The 20,018-nt window shown below is 39.0% G+C and overlaps 1 protein-coding gene across 3 annotated transcripts in view; it reads right to left on the reverse strand.

The window, feature by feature from the left end:
• Nucleotides 1–20,018, reverse strand: part of PIEZO2 (piezo type mechanosensitive ion channel component 2) — a 297,318-nt gene that overhangs the window by 65,551 nt on the left and 211,749 nt on the right. For 2 of the 3 annotated variants that reach the window (XM_064656971.1, XM_064656979.1), the window contains exons 14-26: nucleotides 19,650–19,773; nucleotides 17,825–18,075; nucleotides 16,998–17,146; nucleotides 16,143–16,316; nucleotides 13,499–13,540; nucleotides 8,225–8,257; nucleotides 7,647–7,879; nucleotides 4,537–4,697; nucleotides 3,441–3,617; nucleotides 3,136–3,261; nucleotides 1,529–1,729; nucleotides 253–457; nucleotides 8–109 (exon numbers count right to left, since the gene is read on the reverse strand). In XM_064656971.1, coding sequence (XP_064513041.1) covers nucleotides 8–109; nucleotides 253–457; nucleotides 1,529–1,729; nucleotides 3,136–3,261; nucleotides 3,441–3,617; nucleotides 4,537–4,697; nucleotides 7,647–7,879; nucleotides 8,225–8,257; nucleotides 13,499–13,540; nucleotides 16,143–16,316; nucleotides 16,998–17,146; nucleotides 17,825–18,075; nucleotides 19,650–19,773 — 1,978 coding nt within the window. The remainder of the gene's footprint in view (nucleotides 1–7; nucleotides 110–252; nucleotides 458–1,528; nucleotides 1,730–3,135; nucleotides 3,262–3,440; nucleotides 3,618–4,536; nucleotides 4,698–7,646; nucleotides 7,880–8,224; nucleotides 8,258–13,498; nucleotides 13,541–16,142; nucleotides 16,317–16,997; nucleotides 17,147–17,824; nucleotides 18,076–19,649; nucleotides 19,774–20,018) is intronic. The other variant, XM_064656987.1, reaches the window with a different exon arrangement.

Genomic DNA, 20,018 nt, shown 5'->3' on the forward strand with positions numbered 1-20,018 from the left:
TACTTACACACAAGGAAGACAGGGTTTGGTCTCACAATGAAGTCTGGAAAGTATAACCACTTTATGATGTTGGAGTTGAAGTTGGCATTACCACTTCTCCATGGATAGTCTGTATGACAGAAGCATGTAAAAACACAATCAGTACTTTATAACAATTACTTAATCCTTTTCATCTGGATACTTACCAATTTTCCAGCCCTTTCATGTAAAACCAAGCAGCAGCAATTTTCCATAAAGGGTAAGTGTCATTACCTTTACAAGGAGCAGGTGGGATGCCAATGCAAAGGAAGTACTGGAATGTAATGATGCATGACAGAAAACAGCAGTATTTTGGCCAGATCTCTGCAATAGCTTTTCTTCTGCGTCGATACAATACAGCAATCAGCCAGAAGGCATGAATCATGGCATAAAAATCCATCCTTTGACCAATTACATTCACTGATAGAAGAAAACAGGTCTGAAAATGAAGTAAAGAAACATAAGCCACATTTGCAAACTGATGGCTAGTCAATGTAGCAATAATACAAGTATTGTGGATCCTGACATAATGCTTGGACATGAGCTGCATCTGACTGCAGGAACTGACAGTAACCTCCTCCACTCCACCCCAATACCCAAAATTTTGATATTCTTCTATCTCTAGAGTCAGTTTCCACTATGTGATATCTAAAGATACAGAAAGGAAAGAGAGTTGTCAGAGTAGCTAATATGCAAAATTTTTAATTGTTGCCAAGCAGAGCACATACTACACAGTTAGATATTTTGATAGGACTTACTGTTGTGAAAAAGAACAGGAACTATTAAGATTAGCAACAACTAAAATGTATCTTTATGTGGGAAACAGACAAAAGCAAAAGGGATTTAGACCATATGGCTTCTATTGGTAATAGACAAATCCAGTCAATTCCTATAAGGTAGCTTTAGTTCTCCATTGTTCTGAGGGCTCTGCGTTCCAGCATTTCTGTTCTCTGGCTTCACTGAAAGTAGTCCCATCATTCAGTTCCATGAAACGTGTTTTCAAGCTTAGTGAATACTTCATAGTGAATCATTTATTCAGTGCACTATGCTATTTTGATTTTCTCTCTCCTCAGATTAGGATGAGCTAAAAATTATTTCCTAAATAGTTGGGGAAATAGCTTGCTGGTTTCTTTTAATTTTCACTCATTCTTAATCCTCAGAGTGCCTGTGAACAGTTTACTCTGTTTATCAGTAGCAAGTGCTGGTAGTGTTTAATAGATAGGTCAAGAGCATCATTATGATTAGAATTAGGATGCATTAGCCTGGGAGTTGTCTTCTTCAAATAGCCATAAAAAATTGTATAAAAGTCACTATTTTTACAAAGAGTTTTTGAACGTACATTTCATGCGTCCATGAACAAACAGTCAAGATAAGGGAACAGAGATGACTAACATGAACAATGACTAAGAAGCATCCAGAACTCAAATATAGTCCAAGCTAGTATTCAAAAATAGCACAATGAAAAGGTCTGGAATGGTAGTCTAAAGAAAAGTAATATATAGTGATTTACCTCCAAACCAAACTTGTAGAAGAAGTAGTTTATGAAATACTTGACACAGTTTACCACTCCATCATCCAGATGTGCTCTTGTAATATCATGAAAAATTGTTTTAGTCACAGGTGCAGTAAGGTTATTTCGACATCTGTAGTATTCTTGATGACGGTAGATTGTAACTTCGAAAGCCAATATAGCCAGCATTAGTAAGTTATTCTATGGGAGACACAATCAGAAAAATAGTAAATAAAAATCAAAACCACACGAAGCTATAAAATTTTCTGATAAGCATAAACTCATGAACACTCAAACTGATGTTACCACTGAGTACTTCTGCACTCCAGAATGCACTGGCACCTATTCCCAGCTATCATTGAAACAAAGTAAGGTTCCTACCACTTCTTGGATTTTAATGAATCATACGGACATTCAGAAGATACATATAAAGACATTGATTAAAAAATAATATAATGAACACTGGTTGTGGAAAAGAAGGGGAGGCAAAAGCCTCTCAGTTTAACACTGCAGACATTTTGAATGTCTGCTAAAAGAGACATACAGAAACACATCAAGAGTTGAAGCTTGGGACCTTCAGGTATGGAACTGAAATGAATTTCTATATGGACAGGAGACATCTTATTTGCTAACTCAATGCAAACCTTTCTAGAATAATTTCTAATCCCAAAGTGTTTTCAATTTATAGCTGTAAAACTCTTGCAATCAAGGCAGACACCTTGCCTCAAGGTAACTTCACTCTACATGCAAAACCCTTGGGTCAGTAATTGCTCTTCCCCACATATATTCTCAACTATGGGAGGTGTATGGCTAAAGGAGCAAGAGGCAGAGGCATTACCAGCAGCTGATATGTTGACCTGCACAGCTTGGCAGGTATTCCCTACACAAACAAAGCACACAGAGGTAAGCTCTCAGGGAAGAAATGACAAATAAGCCTAGTTAGATCAAAATTTACTGCTGTCCAGTTAGCCAATTTCTGACAACTTTCTCCAAAATTCTGGAGATTCTTTAAACCAAGAAGAGATATGCAAGGTTTTTGCCAGGACTTGGCACACTTTCATTGTAAGTAGGGTTTTTTAATCAAGAAAGGAATAATAAAATATTGCTCACAGGCATCAATGAAAAACAAAAAGAAAAACAAAAGACATCCATTTACTAGTGTTTGAATGAATTATTCCCTTAACTTGTTATATTTTCTAAATTGTGGCTAAGGAATACGCACTTAAAAAAATTAACTGCTTATACCATACACTATCATTCAAGGCAATTACTCCAATTAGACCCATCAGTCCTTTGGTACCTGAAAGCTGTATACCTCTTAATTACTTTGAATTCTTAAATATTACATTTCTTACAGAGCTTTGAACAGATGGTAGAGTTCAAAAGCCATACTTCTACATGAAAGATTATCTGAATTGGTACTGAATCCTTTCCAGATATATTCTGTGTAACAGTATACTTTTGTGTTGCCTCCTTCCTTTTGTACTTCCCTATTATCAATTATTACTTTTTTGTGCGTGTGTGTGACAGATTATTTATTTCAAAAAGACATTGCTAATTCATCACAAACTAGAAAATATCAGAATACAGAGAATTAAAGAAGTTACCCTTAAGTACACAAGAAGGGGATAAGACTTTCTCAATCCAACCCACTCTGCAGGATCAACTGGCCCACTGTAGAGCACTGAGGTTTTGAGTTCTTCTAAATCGACCTTAGTTTCATTCTCTCCTGGCTAAAAAAAAAAAAAAATGCAACAGTTATAAAAGATGTTTAAAGTTGCTTGAGGAGGGAATAATAATCAACAGCAATACATTACATGAACTGTCAGTTTCAGTACTTTATATACTTCCTTTTGCTCTTCTTCACTGAAGAAGGAAGCAGTCAAACTTTTTAACATGCACTTGTACTCACCAATGTACAGTTACTGGAAAAAGTTTTGGGATCGATAGATGAGAGTTGGTACAACATTTTGCAGACAATAATCACACATGTCCAGACAGTGCAGATACTTGATGCCAGGGGGCGAAACTGAGCATATGGCAAAGCAAGAGCCCAGGCAATTAAAAACACAAAGTTAAAGAGAGACACCTGAAAACACAAAAACAGTACAGAAATTACATGGAGTAACAAAAGAACTGAGAAAGTTTGACCTTTTCCACAGCAAATAAAAACAGAATTATTCAAAAGAAAGGGGTATGAAGAAACTTTGAGAAAAACACTGAAGAAAAGAATTACAATACTCGAAACAATGTGGTAAGTGAAGAAGGAAAAACTTGGTAGTCATTTTAGAAAGGACTTTATCACCTACATAATATTAATACTGTTAGACCCACAAAACTCCATATCCTCCCTATCAACAGACATGAAGTAAGAGGACCAGGTTCTGCTGCTTTAGTACACATGAAACAAAGATGAGATGACACAGATCTGTGTGTCTGTGCAACCGACCTTTGTCCTCTTGACCTGTTCCCCCACAAAATATGTGAAAAAATGGATTTTTTGTTTTGTTTTTGTACTGAATCCTCTCTGACTATCTTGTTCAAGGAATGGTTATGTTGTGTAGTGAACTCACACTGCCCACACCAAAAGCACAGCTAAAAGTGTTGCTCCCTTTTTCTTTAGGCATAGTTCCACATTCTTATTTCTTAAGCACCAAACTGAGTTTAAGTAATTTTCCTTACTGTACCTTTTCTACACCCTCTGTCCCTGGATGGTGCCCACAGCCAGTTGGAGCAGGATAGGGATTACGTCTCTTACATTCAAAGAATTAGACTAATAAAACTTTCATATCTGGATAATAAAACTTTAATATCTGGAGAAAAGTGGAGGGCTGAGATTATCTAGACTGAGAGAATATCACTGTGGAAGATGTCAAGGCAGGTCCCAAGCAGGTGACAAACCCAAATTTCAGTGAGGTCTGACAGAAGGAAACCATCCTCCCCACACATCAGCAGATGCTGACAAACCTTCATGATGCTTAAGAGTTTGACAGTGGGTGTTTACTTGCCTCTTTCACTGTGACCCAGATGATGTAAGAGGAAACAATTTTGATGATGTGCAGCTCCAACAGCCACCACACGAAGACTTGCATCTTATGAAAATACTCCAGGAATTTCAAAAACAGCACTGTAAGGCGGTCGATCACTAGATGCCACTTGTTTCTTAAGTCTGCAGGGATGTTCAAGCAGAACCACAGTGAGAAGAAAAACAGAAGGTCTCTGTAAAATGGAATACTCCACTAGACAACAACGAGCTTTCTGCCCCTTCTCTTCTAAGCTTTACAGTAAGGCAAGGTGGAGGATAAAGGTATGGCCCAGTGGGTAGCTAAGACAAAACAGAGTTGAGGCCCACTTAGCTGTGGTGTTTTCCCTTCTGACCCACTTTCACTGGAAGGATTCCACACTTCAAAAGCAGCAGTGGTAGCCCTCCTTGCCAATTTTGCTTTTATTCCTCTCTATCAGAGCTCTTCTTGGACTCTGTTGTCCTCCAGTATCTTTGGATCTAAGCTTAGAGATCTCATTCAGGAATTAATTCCAGCCCTGGTCCTTATCCAGCTCAGAAAAATACAATTTTTTTTTTTTGATTTTTGGAAGCCATGGACCCAGACTGTTTTCAGAAAGCACAGACTACTACTATTCAGAAAGCTTTTCAGCCAGCTTGGAAGAGATCCATACACACTAGGATTAGGATTCTTGTCATATGGGTTTAGGCAACTGTACTATAGACATTTTCAGATGACAGAGTTATCTAAAATGCCTTGAAAACAGCACTGCCTCCTAGAGTGTGATCTGTGCCATCACAGGACAGATATCTAAAACAAGCAAGACAAACTGTAGTCAATTGAATATTTCTCTCAGTTGAAAAAGTTTATCAAGTTAAGATCCTGAATTTGGGTGAAAGTATCCCTTTGTACGGGTGTTTTGCTAAAAAAGCCATCCTCCCAAATACTACCCCAGTGAGCAAGCATGTGACAACATCTATTACATGTGAACGTACATGACAATACATATGCTGAGCAGTGCTCTCTAAGTGTTCACTTTTCTTGTGGGTTATAAAACTGTTTCACCAGGCTGGTATATATTAGTATAAAGTCTTCACACTGTATTAGGGGATTCAGAAGCACTTTGGAGATTAGAAAGGATTTTACATGCTGTGAGAACATTCTTACAGTTACTATCAGAGATGGAAAAATTTGCAAGTGATACCAAAACATATAATTGTCTAGGCTGGTAAAATTGCAAAGGAGTTACCACCTTCTGTATGCAATTATTTATTACATTATTTTATATATAAAGCAAACCAAGACGGTTATTCTGTGCATATTTGTGTGAAGAACACATGCACATTTGTGTGGAAAAGCACACTTTTGGAATACCTCACAACCAAAGTCCATGCTTTTTTCTTCTGCCTTTTTTCTCCAAACACAACTTAGAAAATCCTAATAAAAATGCTGAGTGATGTAAATTCCATGACCACATAATTAAACTTGAGAAATTAATTAAGCTACAGAACTCTAATCCCACATGTGTTTTTACAAGCACAATGAGCGTATTCAAGGAAAGTCTTTACAAAATTAGATGTTCTCATTTTTTCATTGCATTTATTTCCATTTGCAGTGTTGCATCATGCAAGGTATATCCAGACAGTGGCAGTTAAGTGGAGCGGACAGATACGGTACTCTAGCGGGCTCTGTCTAGCATGGCCAGGCAATACACACACAGGAAATAAAATACAGGCCTTGAACGCATCCACTGAAAGACTGTACAACACTGTGTAATGAGGTCTGCACTCTTGAACATGTTTAACGTCAAAGCTCCAGCCACATGGCTACATAAAAATGGTATAACTCTTAGGCAGAAATAAATGCATGTGCAGCTTAAAGATGGATCACATGTGGCAAGCAGCACCTTTTGTTATTTCCAAGCCCCACTGGCGGCAGCTCCCTACTTCCCTGCTTGCAAGTGTCATGCACAGAATAACCTCCACCAGCTAGCCTCTGTTCCAAAGCCCTTCCAGCATGTAGGGATGGATAGAGTGCAACAAACTCATCATCCCTCATAGACCACATGAAGACTGGCCAAGAGAGGTTTCCATGGCCCATGAACACCTCTCTGAGGGTAGATGGTCCAGCCAGGAAAGGTAAGTAGTTTCACCTCAGGTTCAAGCACTGGAACAGGCTGCTCAGGGAAGTGGTGGAATCACCATCCCTGAAGGTATTTAGAAGATGTGTGGATGTGGCACTTATGGACACATTTTAGTGGTGGACTTGGCAGTGCTGGGTTAACAGTTAGACTCAATGATCTTAAGAGGTCTTTTCCAACCCAAATGATTACAGTTCCCTGCGGCAGCTAAGACAGATGTGCTGCCATTTTGCTTTGACAAAAACCCTGCCCATACTTATGTGTCACAGTCCTGTGAACACTGGCATGAGTAACCAAATTTGCAGCAAGGCCACCTCCAAAGAATACAGCATCCTTGGGTGTTAAATGCCCTTCCCTGGTTTCACTTTTGGCTCATATTACAAACTGAGTTATGGAAATAATTCATGCTAGGGGTTCATCCTAACAATATCAAGGATGACAATATAAGACTCACCCATGTCTGCCCTTAAGCTTTTTTATATTCATCTGGTGTCAATTACACATTCCATATTCAGAAGTGAAAAATATGACACTAATGTGCACATAAATAATGAAGTAAAGCCATTTGGACTTCTGGAGAGGAGTGCCTTCAAAGTATGCAGATATATTAAATATCCATGTGTGTTTTCTTCATTGTAAGGAGATTTTACTCAAAAGGAGTTCTTAGTATTTGTGGTAGCCTCCAAATAATTCAAACCAGACCACCTAGAAGAAAGAAGCATGGCTTCTTTTGTTTTATTCCTCTTAGCATCCTACAGAAAATGTATGATTTTTCCCTAGAAGAGCCTGTAGCCTGTTGAATAATTGACAAGTAGCCATCTGCTCAGTGAACTTAAGGCTCTTTGACATAGACTGCATGTAAAACTAGAAGGAAAACCTGATAATTGAAGTTAACAGGAATGACTAAGAGCAAACCACCTGTTGCCACTGTTAATTAAGGCTGAAGAAAGCAAAATTTGCATTCTGCAGAGCTTACCTGTAGTTTCTTCTTCCTCTGATTCATTGTCTTCATCATCAGAATCATCTTCCTTGTCCTCATCTTCCTTTTCTTCTTTGCCTTTTTTGACTCTCCCTTTCTCTCCCTCCCCTTCTGGCTCTTCCATTCTTTTCTCACCAGCCTCTTCCAGCATTTTATCCTCTTCCTTTTCTTTGCTGGCTGTTAAATTCATCATAGTTATGTCAGGCAGGCTTCCATCTTGGTGCACCAGTCTGTTGGTAAACAGTAGCATGTCAGCAAACTGAAGAGTAATGACATTGCAGTCTTTTTCTTTTCAAACCGTATAATTAGAAAAAAATAAACTGTTCATGGAAAATGCCTTAAAAGTGGAAAAGTTAATGATTTTGGTACTCTCTCCAAACACACACTGAAAATTGAGTTGGAATGTATTAGTAACTACTTCTCACTCAGATACTAATGGTTAGTTAGTAATGAGTGGTATTGACACTTAAACTTGACATTTTCCCCACTGGAGAAAATGGTCAGAGTTTAAGATGTAGAAGCATGAAATGACATTATTTAAGAGGAAACATTTCATGACTTCATAGGGGACTTACTCATTTTGGTGGTTTGGTATTTTTTTCTTGAGGCTGCTCAAAGTAATTGGAACAGAAAGAAAAAGGGAGATGAGAACAGAGGGGTTACAGAAGAAGGTCATTGACAAACACGTCATGCTACATCACAAGTCATAAAGCATTCTCCTACTCCATCTGCAGAAGCCTTCCGATGCCAAGAGCATGCCATCATGACATTCACAGGGTGCTTCTATAAAGAAACATGGATTTGCAGCACAGATGGAAAGGGGACAGCCTATTTACATTACACCAGTGCTAAACGTGGTCAATACTTCTACCATGCTGTGTGTAATGCAGCTGAACTATCACGAGTATCTGACCTATCACTGTAAATGCATTTCCACCTTCTTCCAATTGAAAGGTGCAGCTGGAAAGCCAAGGAATTTGCAAATTTTCTTCCAGCTACAGGTTTGGGAACAAACAAAAGCAAAAAATCCATGGCTGTGGCTTCAGAATGTTTTATCATCTCTGTCTTTGATAGTGTCATTCATTCTCTCTTTGCTACATCTCACAGAGTATTTTTCTTTAATTTCTAACTGTCTCTAGCTTATCTATTAATAAGTTTCACACTACCAAAACTGGAATACAACTCATTTAACAAGGAAACAATATTTCTCTAGTGCCACAGTGCCATTTTTTTCCCCTGAGATTCATTCAGCATATATCTTTACTGGGAAAAGAGACATTTTCTTATGGTTTCAGACATTTTATTTTTTCTTCTGCAGCTGTGCTCACCTCCCATACTTGCAAAAAACCAAGTTGTCCCAATTCGTTGACTGTATGTGCTTTACCGAGCACACTGCCATAAAGAGTCCCTCTGAATACAACGTCTTGCAATAAAGTCTCCCTTTGGCAAGTGTACATCTATATGATTAGGTCGCTAAATGTTTAGTTATGCTATTGAAATGACTACACTCAGAATACTTTCAAGCACCTGTAAAAGTGCTACAGTACCATATGATGTGAAATTCTGGTTGATAACCATTTAGACAGGAAATTCTGCTGATTTTACCTAAGATTTTTACAGTTTAAGAAACTAACAATCTAGATTATTCCTTTTGATCATTAAAAATTAAGAGCATAGACCAAGCAGTTAATGAGAAAGTCAAACAAGTGGAATTATTTTTCAAAAATTCGGGCGTTGCAGTTACTTCAAGATGAAAAGTTTTGTGGCTCAAATGAAGGAAAAACTAAAGAAATCTGACTAAACAATCCTGAAGTAGAAATACTGTATCAATTGCTGAAAGGTAGAAAAGGTGGATTTAAATTAGAAGTTTAACAAGACAGTCAAGCACCAAAGAATATCACTGAATAAATTTTAGTCACATTCTTGACTAAAATCCCTCATCATGTATTGGGCAATGAACTTGAGTGTCTAATAATCTGAAAATCTGTGGTACTCAAGAATATACTCAGTAGCTTTGGCTACTGAAAATAGAAGCTCATCTAGCCCCAACTCTCCCTGCCACAGGCAGGGACACCTCACACTAGAACAGGTTGCTCAAGGCATTTTTCCATCTGGCCTTGAATGCTACCAGGTTTGGGGCATCCACAACTTCTCTGGGCAACTTGTTCCAGAATCTCACCACCCTCACAGTAAAGATCTTCTTCCTAATATCTAGCCTAAATTTCCCCTCTTTCAGTTTGTACCTATTACTCCTTGTCCTATCACTACAGTTCCTGATGAAGAGATCCTCTTCAGCCTCCCTGTAGGCCCTCTTCAGATACTGGAAGGTTGCTATGAGTTCTCCACATAACTTTCTCTTCTCTTCCCCATGTTGAACGGCTGTAACTTTCTCAGCCTGTCTTCATAGAGGAGGTGCTCCAGTCCTCTTATCAACTTCGTGGCTCTCCTCTGGACATGCTCCAACAGTTCCATGTCCTTCTTATGTTGGGGGCACCAGAGCTGAACACAGCGCTACAGGGTCTCACAGGAACAGAGTAGAGCAGGAGGATCACCTCCTTTGACCTGCTGGCCATGCTCCTTTTGATGCAGCCCAGGATTTGGTTGTTTTTATGGGCTGTGAGTGCACACTGCTGGATCATGGTGACTTGTTTATCAATCATCACTCCCAAGACTTTCTCTGCAGAGCTGCTCTCAATCAATTCTTCGCTCAGCCTGTGGGTGTGCCTGGGACTGCCATGACCCAGGTGCAGAGCCTTGCACTTTGCTTTTTGAACCTCATGAGGTCTGGATTGGCCTACCTCTCAACTGTGTCAGGGTTCCTCTGGATGCCATCCCTTCCCTCCCGCACATCGGCTACATCACACAGCCTGGTGTCATCAGGCTTGCTGAGGGTGAACTCAATCTTACCGTCCATGTCACCAACAAAGAAGTTGAATAATATCAGCCCCAGTACTGACCCCTGGGGGACACCACTCACCACTGGTCTCCATGGGGACAGTGAGCCGTTGACCACAACTCTTTGAGTGCAGCCATCCAGCTAGTTCTTTATCCACTTGGTCCATCCATCAGATTCATGTCTCTTCAATTTAGAGACAAGGATGTCATACCAATGATGTTAAACACTTTGCATAAGTTCAGGCAGATGATGTCAGTTGCTCTGCCCCTATCCACCAATGTTGTAGCACTATCATAGAAGGTCACCAAATTTACCAGGCATGATTTGCCTGTATTAAAGCCATGTTGGCTGTTGCCAATCATCTCTTTTGGGGCTTTTTGTTTATTTTCACATTTAAGCTAGCATATATACTAAAAGGATATTCAAATCTCTATAAGGTGACTAAACATTAATATTCCGTAAAAGGACATAAACTGACTTATATTTACCTAAAACTCTAATAAAGTACCAATAGGAGGGTCATATATAAAGAAGAGAGGATGAATTTTCAGTTCAGTTCAAATGTTTTAGAGATCCTTGGTTACTATAAACCATCAGAGCCCATTAAAAAGGCAATGCACCATGAAATGAAAGTAACTATAATCAGACAGGTTTTGCACACATCCGATTGCATTGATTTCTGTGGGGCATCTTCCCAACTGACTTTAATAATGGAAAAAATCTACATTCACGCTGGTGTAAATCAAGGACTTACTGATTTACCTCAGTGTAAATTGGACAGAAACATAATAACCCTATAGGATTTTGTATCTTTCTCTTATTCATATGATTTTTACTCATATGCCAGAGACCCAGGAGGTCGTGGGGTTATAAAGATGGGTACATGGAATATGTATACCCAATAAAGCCTCAGTATGAGTTTAGTTTTCAGTAGGATGGCACTTAGTTTTATCAGCATCAGTAGGCTTGAGCATTGGATCACGTGCTTAGGAGATGCAAGACTAGATGAAAAGCCCTGCCCACTATTCAGAAAGTTAGTCTACTTGGAATCCTTCTTCCAAAACTTCCTTATGTATTGCTAGAGTTGGTTTTCTTCTTTTATTTTTTTTTTTCACTACAAGATCACACACGATGATGAGACACGATGATGAGAAATTATCCAAAATAACATAAAGGTATTATGTCTGATACTTAGGAAGACCACAATAACAATGCAGATAACAAGCCTTTATGGTACAGCCACTGATGAATTTAATGAATTTAATTCATTAAATAGGGCATCAATATTGAAAAGTATACTAGTAGATATAGTTTTCAGCAAAAAGCAATTTCAGTGGCACTAAAATCAGGAATGTGCCACAGATCCTTGCTGGATTCCTAGTACTTTCATGTATTTGTAATCTTCTAGAGCAGAAGATTAATTAACTGAATGCATTATGAAGTATCTTTTGTCTTTGATAATTTTTTGCACTTTATGAATTGCTTGAAACTTTCTGGCTCAAAGAAATTCTCAAGTATCTTTCATGCAAAGCCTTAAGAACAGAAAGCTTTCCACTCTGCAGAACGCCAGTTACCCATCTCCTGAATATTTGGTCTGCAAGACTCAAACTGAGCACACAGTGCCGCACCTCTACTGGCCTTTATGGGCCTTTCAGGGGATTTGCTGCCTGAATCCAAGCCATGTTGCAATATGTGGACAGACTAGGAAGCCTCTCCTTTCATTAGGAGCTGCTTTCATGCTGAGGCACCCCTCTATTGTGACTGCATCAAAGCTGTGCCTGAACCTGCTCCCATGCCTCCCTAGCCCTAAGCCTGACATGCAGACTGACACCCTGCCTTCACTCCAAATCTAGCTTATCTCTATGGACTCACTGGGACCTCACCAGAATGTGGCTGACCCTTGTTACCAACTCTGGATGTGACCCTCACCCTCAGCTGCTGGTTCATGTTCCTGATTCCCCACGGGTGAGAAGCCAACCCTGCCTCCTGGCCATGCCCCTTGGCTCCCAGCTTGCCTGCCCTCACCAAGGTGATCACCCTCACTGCTCCCTTAAATATGGGCTTCCTACAGACCAGATTTCCAGCTCTCGTGAACTTTTGAGAACCTTGACCCAAACTATGTGATGACATTTGAAGAAGGAGCATGAACATGACACATAAATCAACTTCTTGTTAGAGCAGGTAGTCACAAATATCTAAACAAGGGACTTTCTTGGCTTTCCTGTTTATATTTCAGTAGTGACAACAAACTGAGAAGTCCTTCTATTCTTGGGGATGATTAAACAAAAGCCCACATTTATTCCAGTCAAATATTTTGAAAGAAATCTAGTTTATGGAACTGTTCTGAAGATGCCATTTTTAAAGGGTTGACGGCAATATGAATTTTTCTGCCTTGGATCCTGCAGCACCAAACTCAGCCCATGAATTAACAGCCTTAGCATGCAGTGGTTTCAGTGTTCCATTTCTGCTTCTGGAATTTCAGTCTATACAAACCCATAATGCATACCACACATTTAACTGACCTGGGCCTCAAATTCCCTTTCTTATGTGCTTGTGAGGAATACAGGGATGTGTGTCTCTGTATCTAGGTGTACATATGCGCATGCAGGCATGCATCTTTCCATGCACAAACAAAGGGTAGATAAACGAGCCTCCTCAACCAAGTCTATTGTCTGCAGCCAATTACAAATAGCACCAATTATTCCTGTATTTAGGCATGGGCAAACTTTAAGAGAATTCCCAGCTGAGGAAAAAAACAACGTATAAATATGCAGGAGAGATGTATCCACTGCTTCACCAGCTTTAGGAAATTACAATACCTGAACAACGTTATCTCCCTGCTTACTTCCCAGTACTGCACAGCAAGAATACACTTTGTTTTAAGGCAATTAAAAAGTAACAAAAAACTTAAGGTATATCTGTTTCAAAGGAAAGGAAGAATTGAAGTACCCACCTATTAATTATTAGATATACACGGCCATTGACTTTGGCATGGCTATGAGGTGGGAGATGAAAGAACAAGATGAAAATGGGAAATGAATTAGAGAGAGAAAAGAAAACTGTTAAATTGGAATGAATGCACTTCCTTGTCTACCAGTGTGTTGTGACACATTGCCATAACAAAACACAATCTGAAAGCTTAATATACCCCATGCAGCAAAAAGTCTAGGAAACTTATAAATGCAACTCTAAAACATGTGATATGCAACTTCAGTCAGAACTACAGGTAATTCACAGTCCCCAAAATGTGAGAACAGCCTTTACTGCTTTACTTCAAGTAAGCCTTAGAATGTCCACATTTTTTAAAATATGTTTTTGCCTTTTTTTTTTTAAGAAATCATTTAAAGGTAATTATGGCAGAGCATCGTAGAAAATATATAACTCACGGACTTTATCTCTGCCATATCATGATTCATGGTACAGCAAGGAAATGTGGTTGGAAAGTCCTAATCGGGATTTTTCTTTTTCTTGCAGATGTAAAACTGAGACATTCAGTTCTAACACCTTTATAAATAGTGAGAAGTGCCTCACTCTGCCAGTGTCATCTATTTGCAGCAGGTAGTGCCTTACTCTGGAACTCACTCTGCAAACTTTACTCATGTGAAGCAATATTTTCACAAATGAACATTCTCAGCAATTTTTATAGGACTCATAATCACACATGGCAATTCGGAGGCAGGTGGAGGAACTGCACCTGCTTTCTTTACTGCTTTCATGAGCAGCTCTCACCTGCTGGGATTCTTTTAAGAAGTTCACTATTAAAACGATTGAGTTCTGTCTTCTTACTCAAATCCGTTTCTTTATCTAAAATTTTTTGTCACAAAAGATGCAGCATAAAAGCAGTTTACTTTCAGGATGGTATCTCAAGGCTACTTACTCCTTGCAAAAATTTTTGCTCTCAACACACCTAAAACATTTTGTGTCTTTGCTATCAGTGGTTCCATCCTTTGCGAATGATGTGACTTTAGTCACAGTATCCTCTTCAAGCCAACATTTGGAAAGCTGTATAATATTTTGGTATCTTTCATGTATAATAGAAAGATTTTCAAGACAGGAAAAGTATACTGTAGTATGAACCCACCAAAATCCTACAAGTGCTTCGTTTTGATTTTTTTTTTTTCCAATTTTGTGCCTATTGGATCACACTAGAAGGGAGGTGGAAACTGTTTCTATGTTATTCAGCACAAGTGCAAACTGTTAGAGCTACAGGAGAGCTTGGGCAGTTACTGCAAACTGTAAAGCATTTCCCCCGAATGCCTCAGCCCAGGAAAAAACCCATTTCAGCTCGGGTGTGTGTTTGGGCTCTGGTTTCAGGGCTTGGCCAATTCAGAGATGTTAACATGTATCTGCTGCTGCACAAGAAGCCTGACATCAGCAAGGAGAGTTTGCTCACAGGCCATTACAAAAGGGCGCTCGAATAAACCATCACATTTAGTAATTCAAGAAAAGCAAAGCAAGAGATATTATGCAAACAGCCATTTAAAAAGGTAAGCTGAAAAAACCTCACAAATTTATTGTAAAATTTTGTCAAGTTTGATTTGTTCTAGTTTTAGCAATTTAATACGGAAACTGGAAGCATTCTATAGAAGTAGAGCTTATTCCCACGGCACAAACAAATTTGTGCCATACACTGTAAAGCAGCTTCGTATCAAACTGAATGCATGAAAAATATCTGAAATGCTTTAGTAAATCTTGAAAAATGTAGAACATAATTCTCTGTTAAGATAAACTGTCACTATTCCACAACACTCTGTGGTGTATGTGATATTATGCAGCTAGTCGCCACTCGCAGAAGTGCAGCTGAGATATACTTATCATTGGACAGGTAAATATTCTAAAAGCAGTGTCTAAATGAATTGCTTTCTTCAAGGAACGACTGTAATTGTCATTGCGTAACATAACACTATAACACTATGTACTACAAAATCATTTCTCTCTCTTGTACTCCTGGAGCAGGATCCTAGGCCAGATACAGTTTTATGAAGGAAATTAAGGAAGAATAGAAGACTGGAAAAGGGAGGTCCCAGATTCATGACAAAAATACTAATGAACTTTTGGGCGAAACCACTGAGTGTCTCAATGAGCTAGCATAGCCAAGGGTTAGTACTGTGAAGAGTAACCACAAGCTTGGAATTTTTCCATTTCTGAAGTTCAATTTTACAAAGAGGTCTCACTGTTCAATGCAAATATGTTATTTGCCAAGGATCTCCCAGTCTTCATTTGGCCCTCAAAATGGACATTGAAAAATTGAAGTGACCCAAATTAAAACCTATATTTCTTATCACTGACAGGACTTACAAAAAGGCACACACAATAATTAAGCATCTAACTCCCATTAAAGGTCAAAGCTAATGAGATAAATATCATTAGTACCTTTGAAAATGTACCCCAAAATGAAAAATTCAGTGTGTAGGGGAAAACTGGGGAAGACAGATTCTTTGTTTGTAGCAGAATGCTGGATACTGAGTGCCTTCTTTTTAAGCCAGGTAGTCATAGCAAAGGCAAATAACATCTACTGAAAAGTGTGCATTACAAGACAGTCATAAACAGCATTTTCATACAGATTATCAATAGCTCCGTTTACTTTGTTTCTTTACCTGTAAATAGTGTTGTCCTGTTTGCTGGTTACAGCTTTTAAATCAGTGAGCTGGAGAAACTGATCGTGGAAATAGTGAAGGTGTAAGATACACACCAGTAGGAAGGAGGTGGGGATAAAGATGCGTGTGAATAGATCACCCACAGAAAACTGTTTTAAGCCAAGGTCCTCTAGCCTGGAAAAAAAAAAAAGTAAGCCACTAAGACACCTTTTCACATCAAAAAATTCTTCTTGTCGTGAGACATTACTACAAATCATTTGTAGTAGAAAATAAGGGGCTGGTACTTGTTACATGGTTTGGGTTTGTAAAATTCTTCTAAACCAGCAAGTTTTACAATGGAACCAACCCTGTCACAGATCTCTTGAACCAGGTGAGTTTTCTCTGACTGAAAGTCCTGCACTCATATTGCATATACTTTCTCATGCAAGCTCCTCTTGAGAAATGCCCAACATATCATAATGATGAAGAAATTCATCTCTCCTTATTAGCAGAAGAGGAGGCCCACCTTCATCAGTTCCAAACATCCTGCAAATGCACCCTTAATCTTTGCCTGGATCTTGCTCCTATGGTCAAAGCTGTAAAAAGAGGCATTGGCACTGTATTGGGAACAGAAGGAATCCCAAGGTCTTAGCAGCCGATGGGAGAAGATAAGATTCTTTGAGCTCCCCTTTTGATCTTGCTCATCTCTACTGTTACATCAATAAATCTACGGCTTCAATCAGAGTGCTTGAAGTCACCTATGCCTGAGAATGGTCTCATGATGTTTTTCCCGCATTGGAAGGAAGACTACTGTCAGACCTTTCCATCACACTGAACTCAGAGATCCAAAGGAAAAAATTATTCAAACCCACTTACTTTTCTTCATCCAGGCCTGTCATGTTCTTCCACAACCCAGGGAATGACTCAAACTGGTATGTGTAGATGAAGATAAGTACCAACATCGTGTAAACAACCACTGACATCCAAAAGTACTTTAAAATCTTTCTCCACCATTCATAGTGCACCTGAAAATCACACACTAGAGATGCTGATACAAGCTGAAGGTAAAGACACTGACAGAAATGTTGACAATGTTGTATTGTCAAACAAAGATGAAGAACACTATTTTTCTTAGATGGCCTGAAGTAAACAATGCTTACCCAGTGGCAGCCATAGATCTTGGAGATCTATGCCACAGATCTTTTTTCTCCTGATGCACATGCACTCAAGGAGAGACTTTTGTGTAAAAATGTCTGTTGGGGCACGAGCCACAGACATAAAGGTCAAAGGTAGCTTAAGTCACTCAGTTTCATCAAAATTAGGTGATGAAAGTCCAGGAGGAGAGGGACTCCACACTCATTGGGCTGTGGAAACTCTGTGAAGCTACTGTCACAGAAACTGATGGCTATGTAGGATCTGCACAGCCCCAGAATTTTCCACAAAGGTTCCAAAGCTCATGGTGAAGTGGCATGCCAGAGCAGAGGAGTGCATTGTATCTATTTTATGTGCACTTTGCCTGTCACTATGGTCAAAAACTAAAAGAGAATTAGTCTTAGCCTCTTCTAATGATTTTGTTCTGTTGTATCTAACTAAAGAACAAACACACTGCTTATGAATTCTATTTGGAGCTACTTTATTACCAACTTAAAGGTACGAACGATTGTATTCAAGGATAAAATTTAGTTAACACAGTTCTCACTTACCTGATAGAGGGCAACACAGAAGAGGAACAGTACCATATAGATGATTTTGTACATGACAATTGTACCCTCAAAGCTGACAAAGAAGAACATGCCCCCACAGACGTAAATCCAGTACTTGATTAACATAGCCATCACCAGCTTCCCCAAGACTTTCATAATATCCTGTTCATCATCCTCCTCTTCTTCCTCCTCTTCCTCTTCCTTCTCCTCCTCCTGTTCTTCCGACACTTCTCCCTCTTGCAACTCCTCTTCTGCAAATACAGAGTCATATTTGGCCTCTGTCTGTTCTGTGACTTTTAGTAAGAATTTAAATGGGTGGAAAGTAAAATCTCTGCACAAAAGACAGAAACTTAATTATTCACAAGAGACTGTAATTCTGAATCAAACATGCCTTCGGAGCAAGGAAAAGGGTTTTAACTTCATATGAGCTTCAACCAGCTCCTGGAGCCATATGGCACGTAGCTGTACGTCCTTACCAGACACCCGTCTTCACTTCGTCTGAAAACGCCAGCAGCTGTAGCAGAAAATTAGAGCCTAAGGGTTATATAATGGATAATAGCCAAAACACTTTCCATGGCAATGGTTATACTCTCAAGTAACCAGCATTTTAAACTGGAAAACAAAGAAACCACCAGCACCACCAGAAACCACACATCTTGAGTTTACACTCTCATCTTGAGTTTTATCCTTTAGAGAATATGGTCTTTACCTCCAAAAGCCACAAGCAAGAGAAAACATTAATGTAAACCCAAGCAAGCTTAAAAACATACAAATGCTGCATTAACACTGCTATTTTTCAAAGAAATTACCACTTATCCAGCTCCTTCTTCTGTACTTGGGCCATTGCAGAAAACAAAAGATGCTTTTGCCCTATGAAGAGGTCAAGATTCCCCATTTATTGTGAGGTTTGTGAAGGGCAGGGTAATTGTCCCCCCAGCAGCAAGTACATTAGCAAGTATCTAGAAAACAGGGCTTGCCAAAAGCATAGCACGTAGCTATAATGCTTTTTTCCCCATTGAGAAAAATATTGAAACTTCACCATCAGAAGGCTTGCCCATTCCTTTTGTCCCACTCACCATCCCTCTTCTCAGGATCTTGCCTTGCAAATCCTTGCAGTGTCCAGCTTTGATCAGATGTTTTACTGAGACAAGTATTGCAATTAAAGAGGAAACTACACCACTGCTTCCAGCGCTCACTTTCTACCATTTCAGTGCATTGAACTTGTTCAGATCAGTTTCCAGAGATACAGAAGAGGGCAAGGAAGGGTTGGGTGAATATGTGTCCAGGAGGAAAAAAAAAAGAACAGGCCACTGAGCTGAACCTATAGAAGTAAACTTTGCTCTCAGGTATGCTTGCACCACTGCTTGCACTGAAAAAAATGTATGTTTACTTTTCCCATTGAAATTTGTAGTTTAACTTCTATATCTGTATAAGTGTTTATGTACCAACACAACTTCCAAGGAATTTAACAACTGACTTTTTCTATGTAAACTCTTCTCCTGTGGTTAAACTCTTAGGGCAATTAATCTCGTGGTTCGAGTTTGGGACACAGCAGTAAACTGATCGTTTGAAAGTTCCATGATCTTTCTCAGATGAGTCATTTTAATTACCTAAAAGTAAAGAAAATTCTCATTTTATCTGAATTTCTAAAATTCAGAAGTGTTTTATTTTTAAACAGCTGCACATAGAGAGAGAGCTGCACGTAGATTTTGTACTATCTTTCTTAGCTAATAACAGGTATCTTGCTAATTGCTTTCAGTATCAGAGAAATACAGTAACTGGAACTTCCATCACAACTGAAGGACTTAATTAGAGCTGGCTTTACCTTTTTCTTCATTTTCTTCACTTCCAACTTTGACCTCAGATAAAGTAGCTTCTTTTAGCCGAATTGCTTTCTGTTCAGTGAGGTGTTGCCTAAGCAGTAGCCAGAAAGTAATTGTGAAAAGAATCTGCAAACAAAAATCAAAACAAAACCAACAGACTAATTGTACATCCTATGTCCTACTAACACCAGCATAGGTTTTCATAAATTTTGCATGCCTTTGTTTCCTCTCTCTATCAGAAAATGGCAATGATGGCACTGGTGTCAAAGTGCATCTTTGTGCAAGTTAAGCAATTCAGAAAACATCCTGCATTACAAACAACTTTGTTTCTTTTGCACTTTTCCATTTATTAGAGCTATTTACCTATATGT

This window comes from Pseudopipra pipra, chromosome 1, assembly GCF_036250125.1.
Source record: "Pseudopipra pipra isolate bDixPip1 chromosome 1, bDixPip1.hap1, whole genome shotgun sequence".
In the NCBI taxonomy this organism is placed as follows: domain Eukaryota; kingdom Metazoa; phylum Chordata; class Aves; order Passeriformes; family Pipridae; genus Pseudopipra; species Pseudopipra pipra.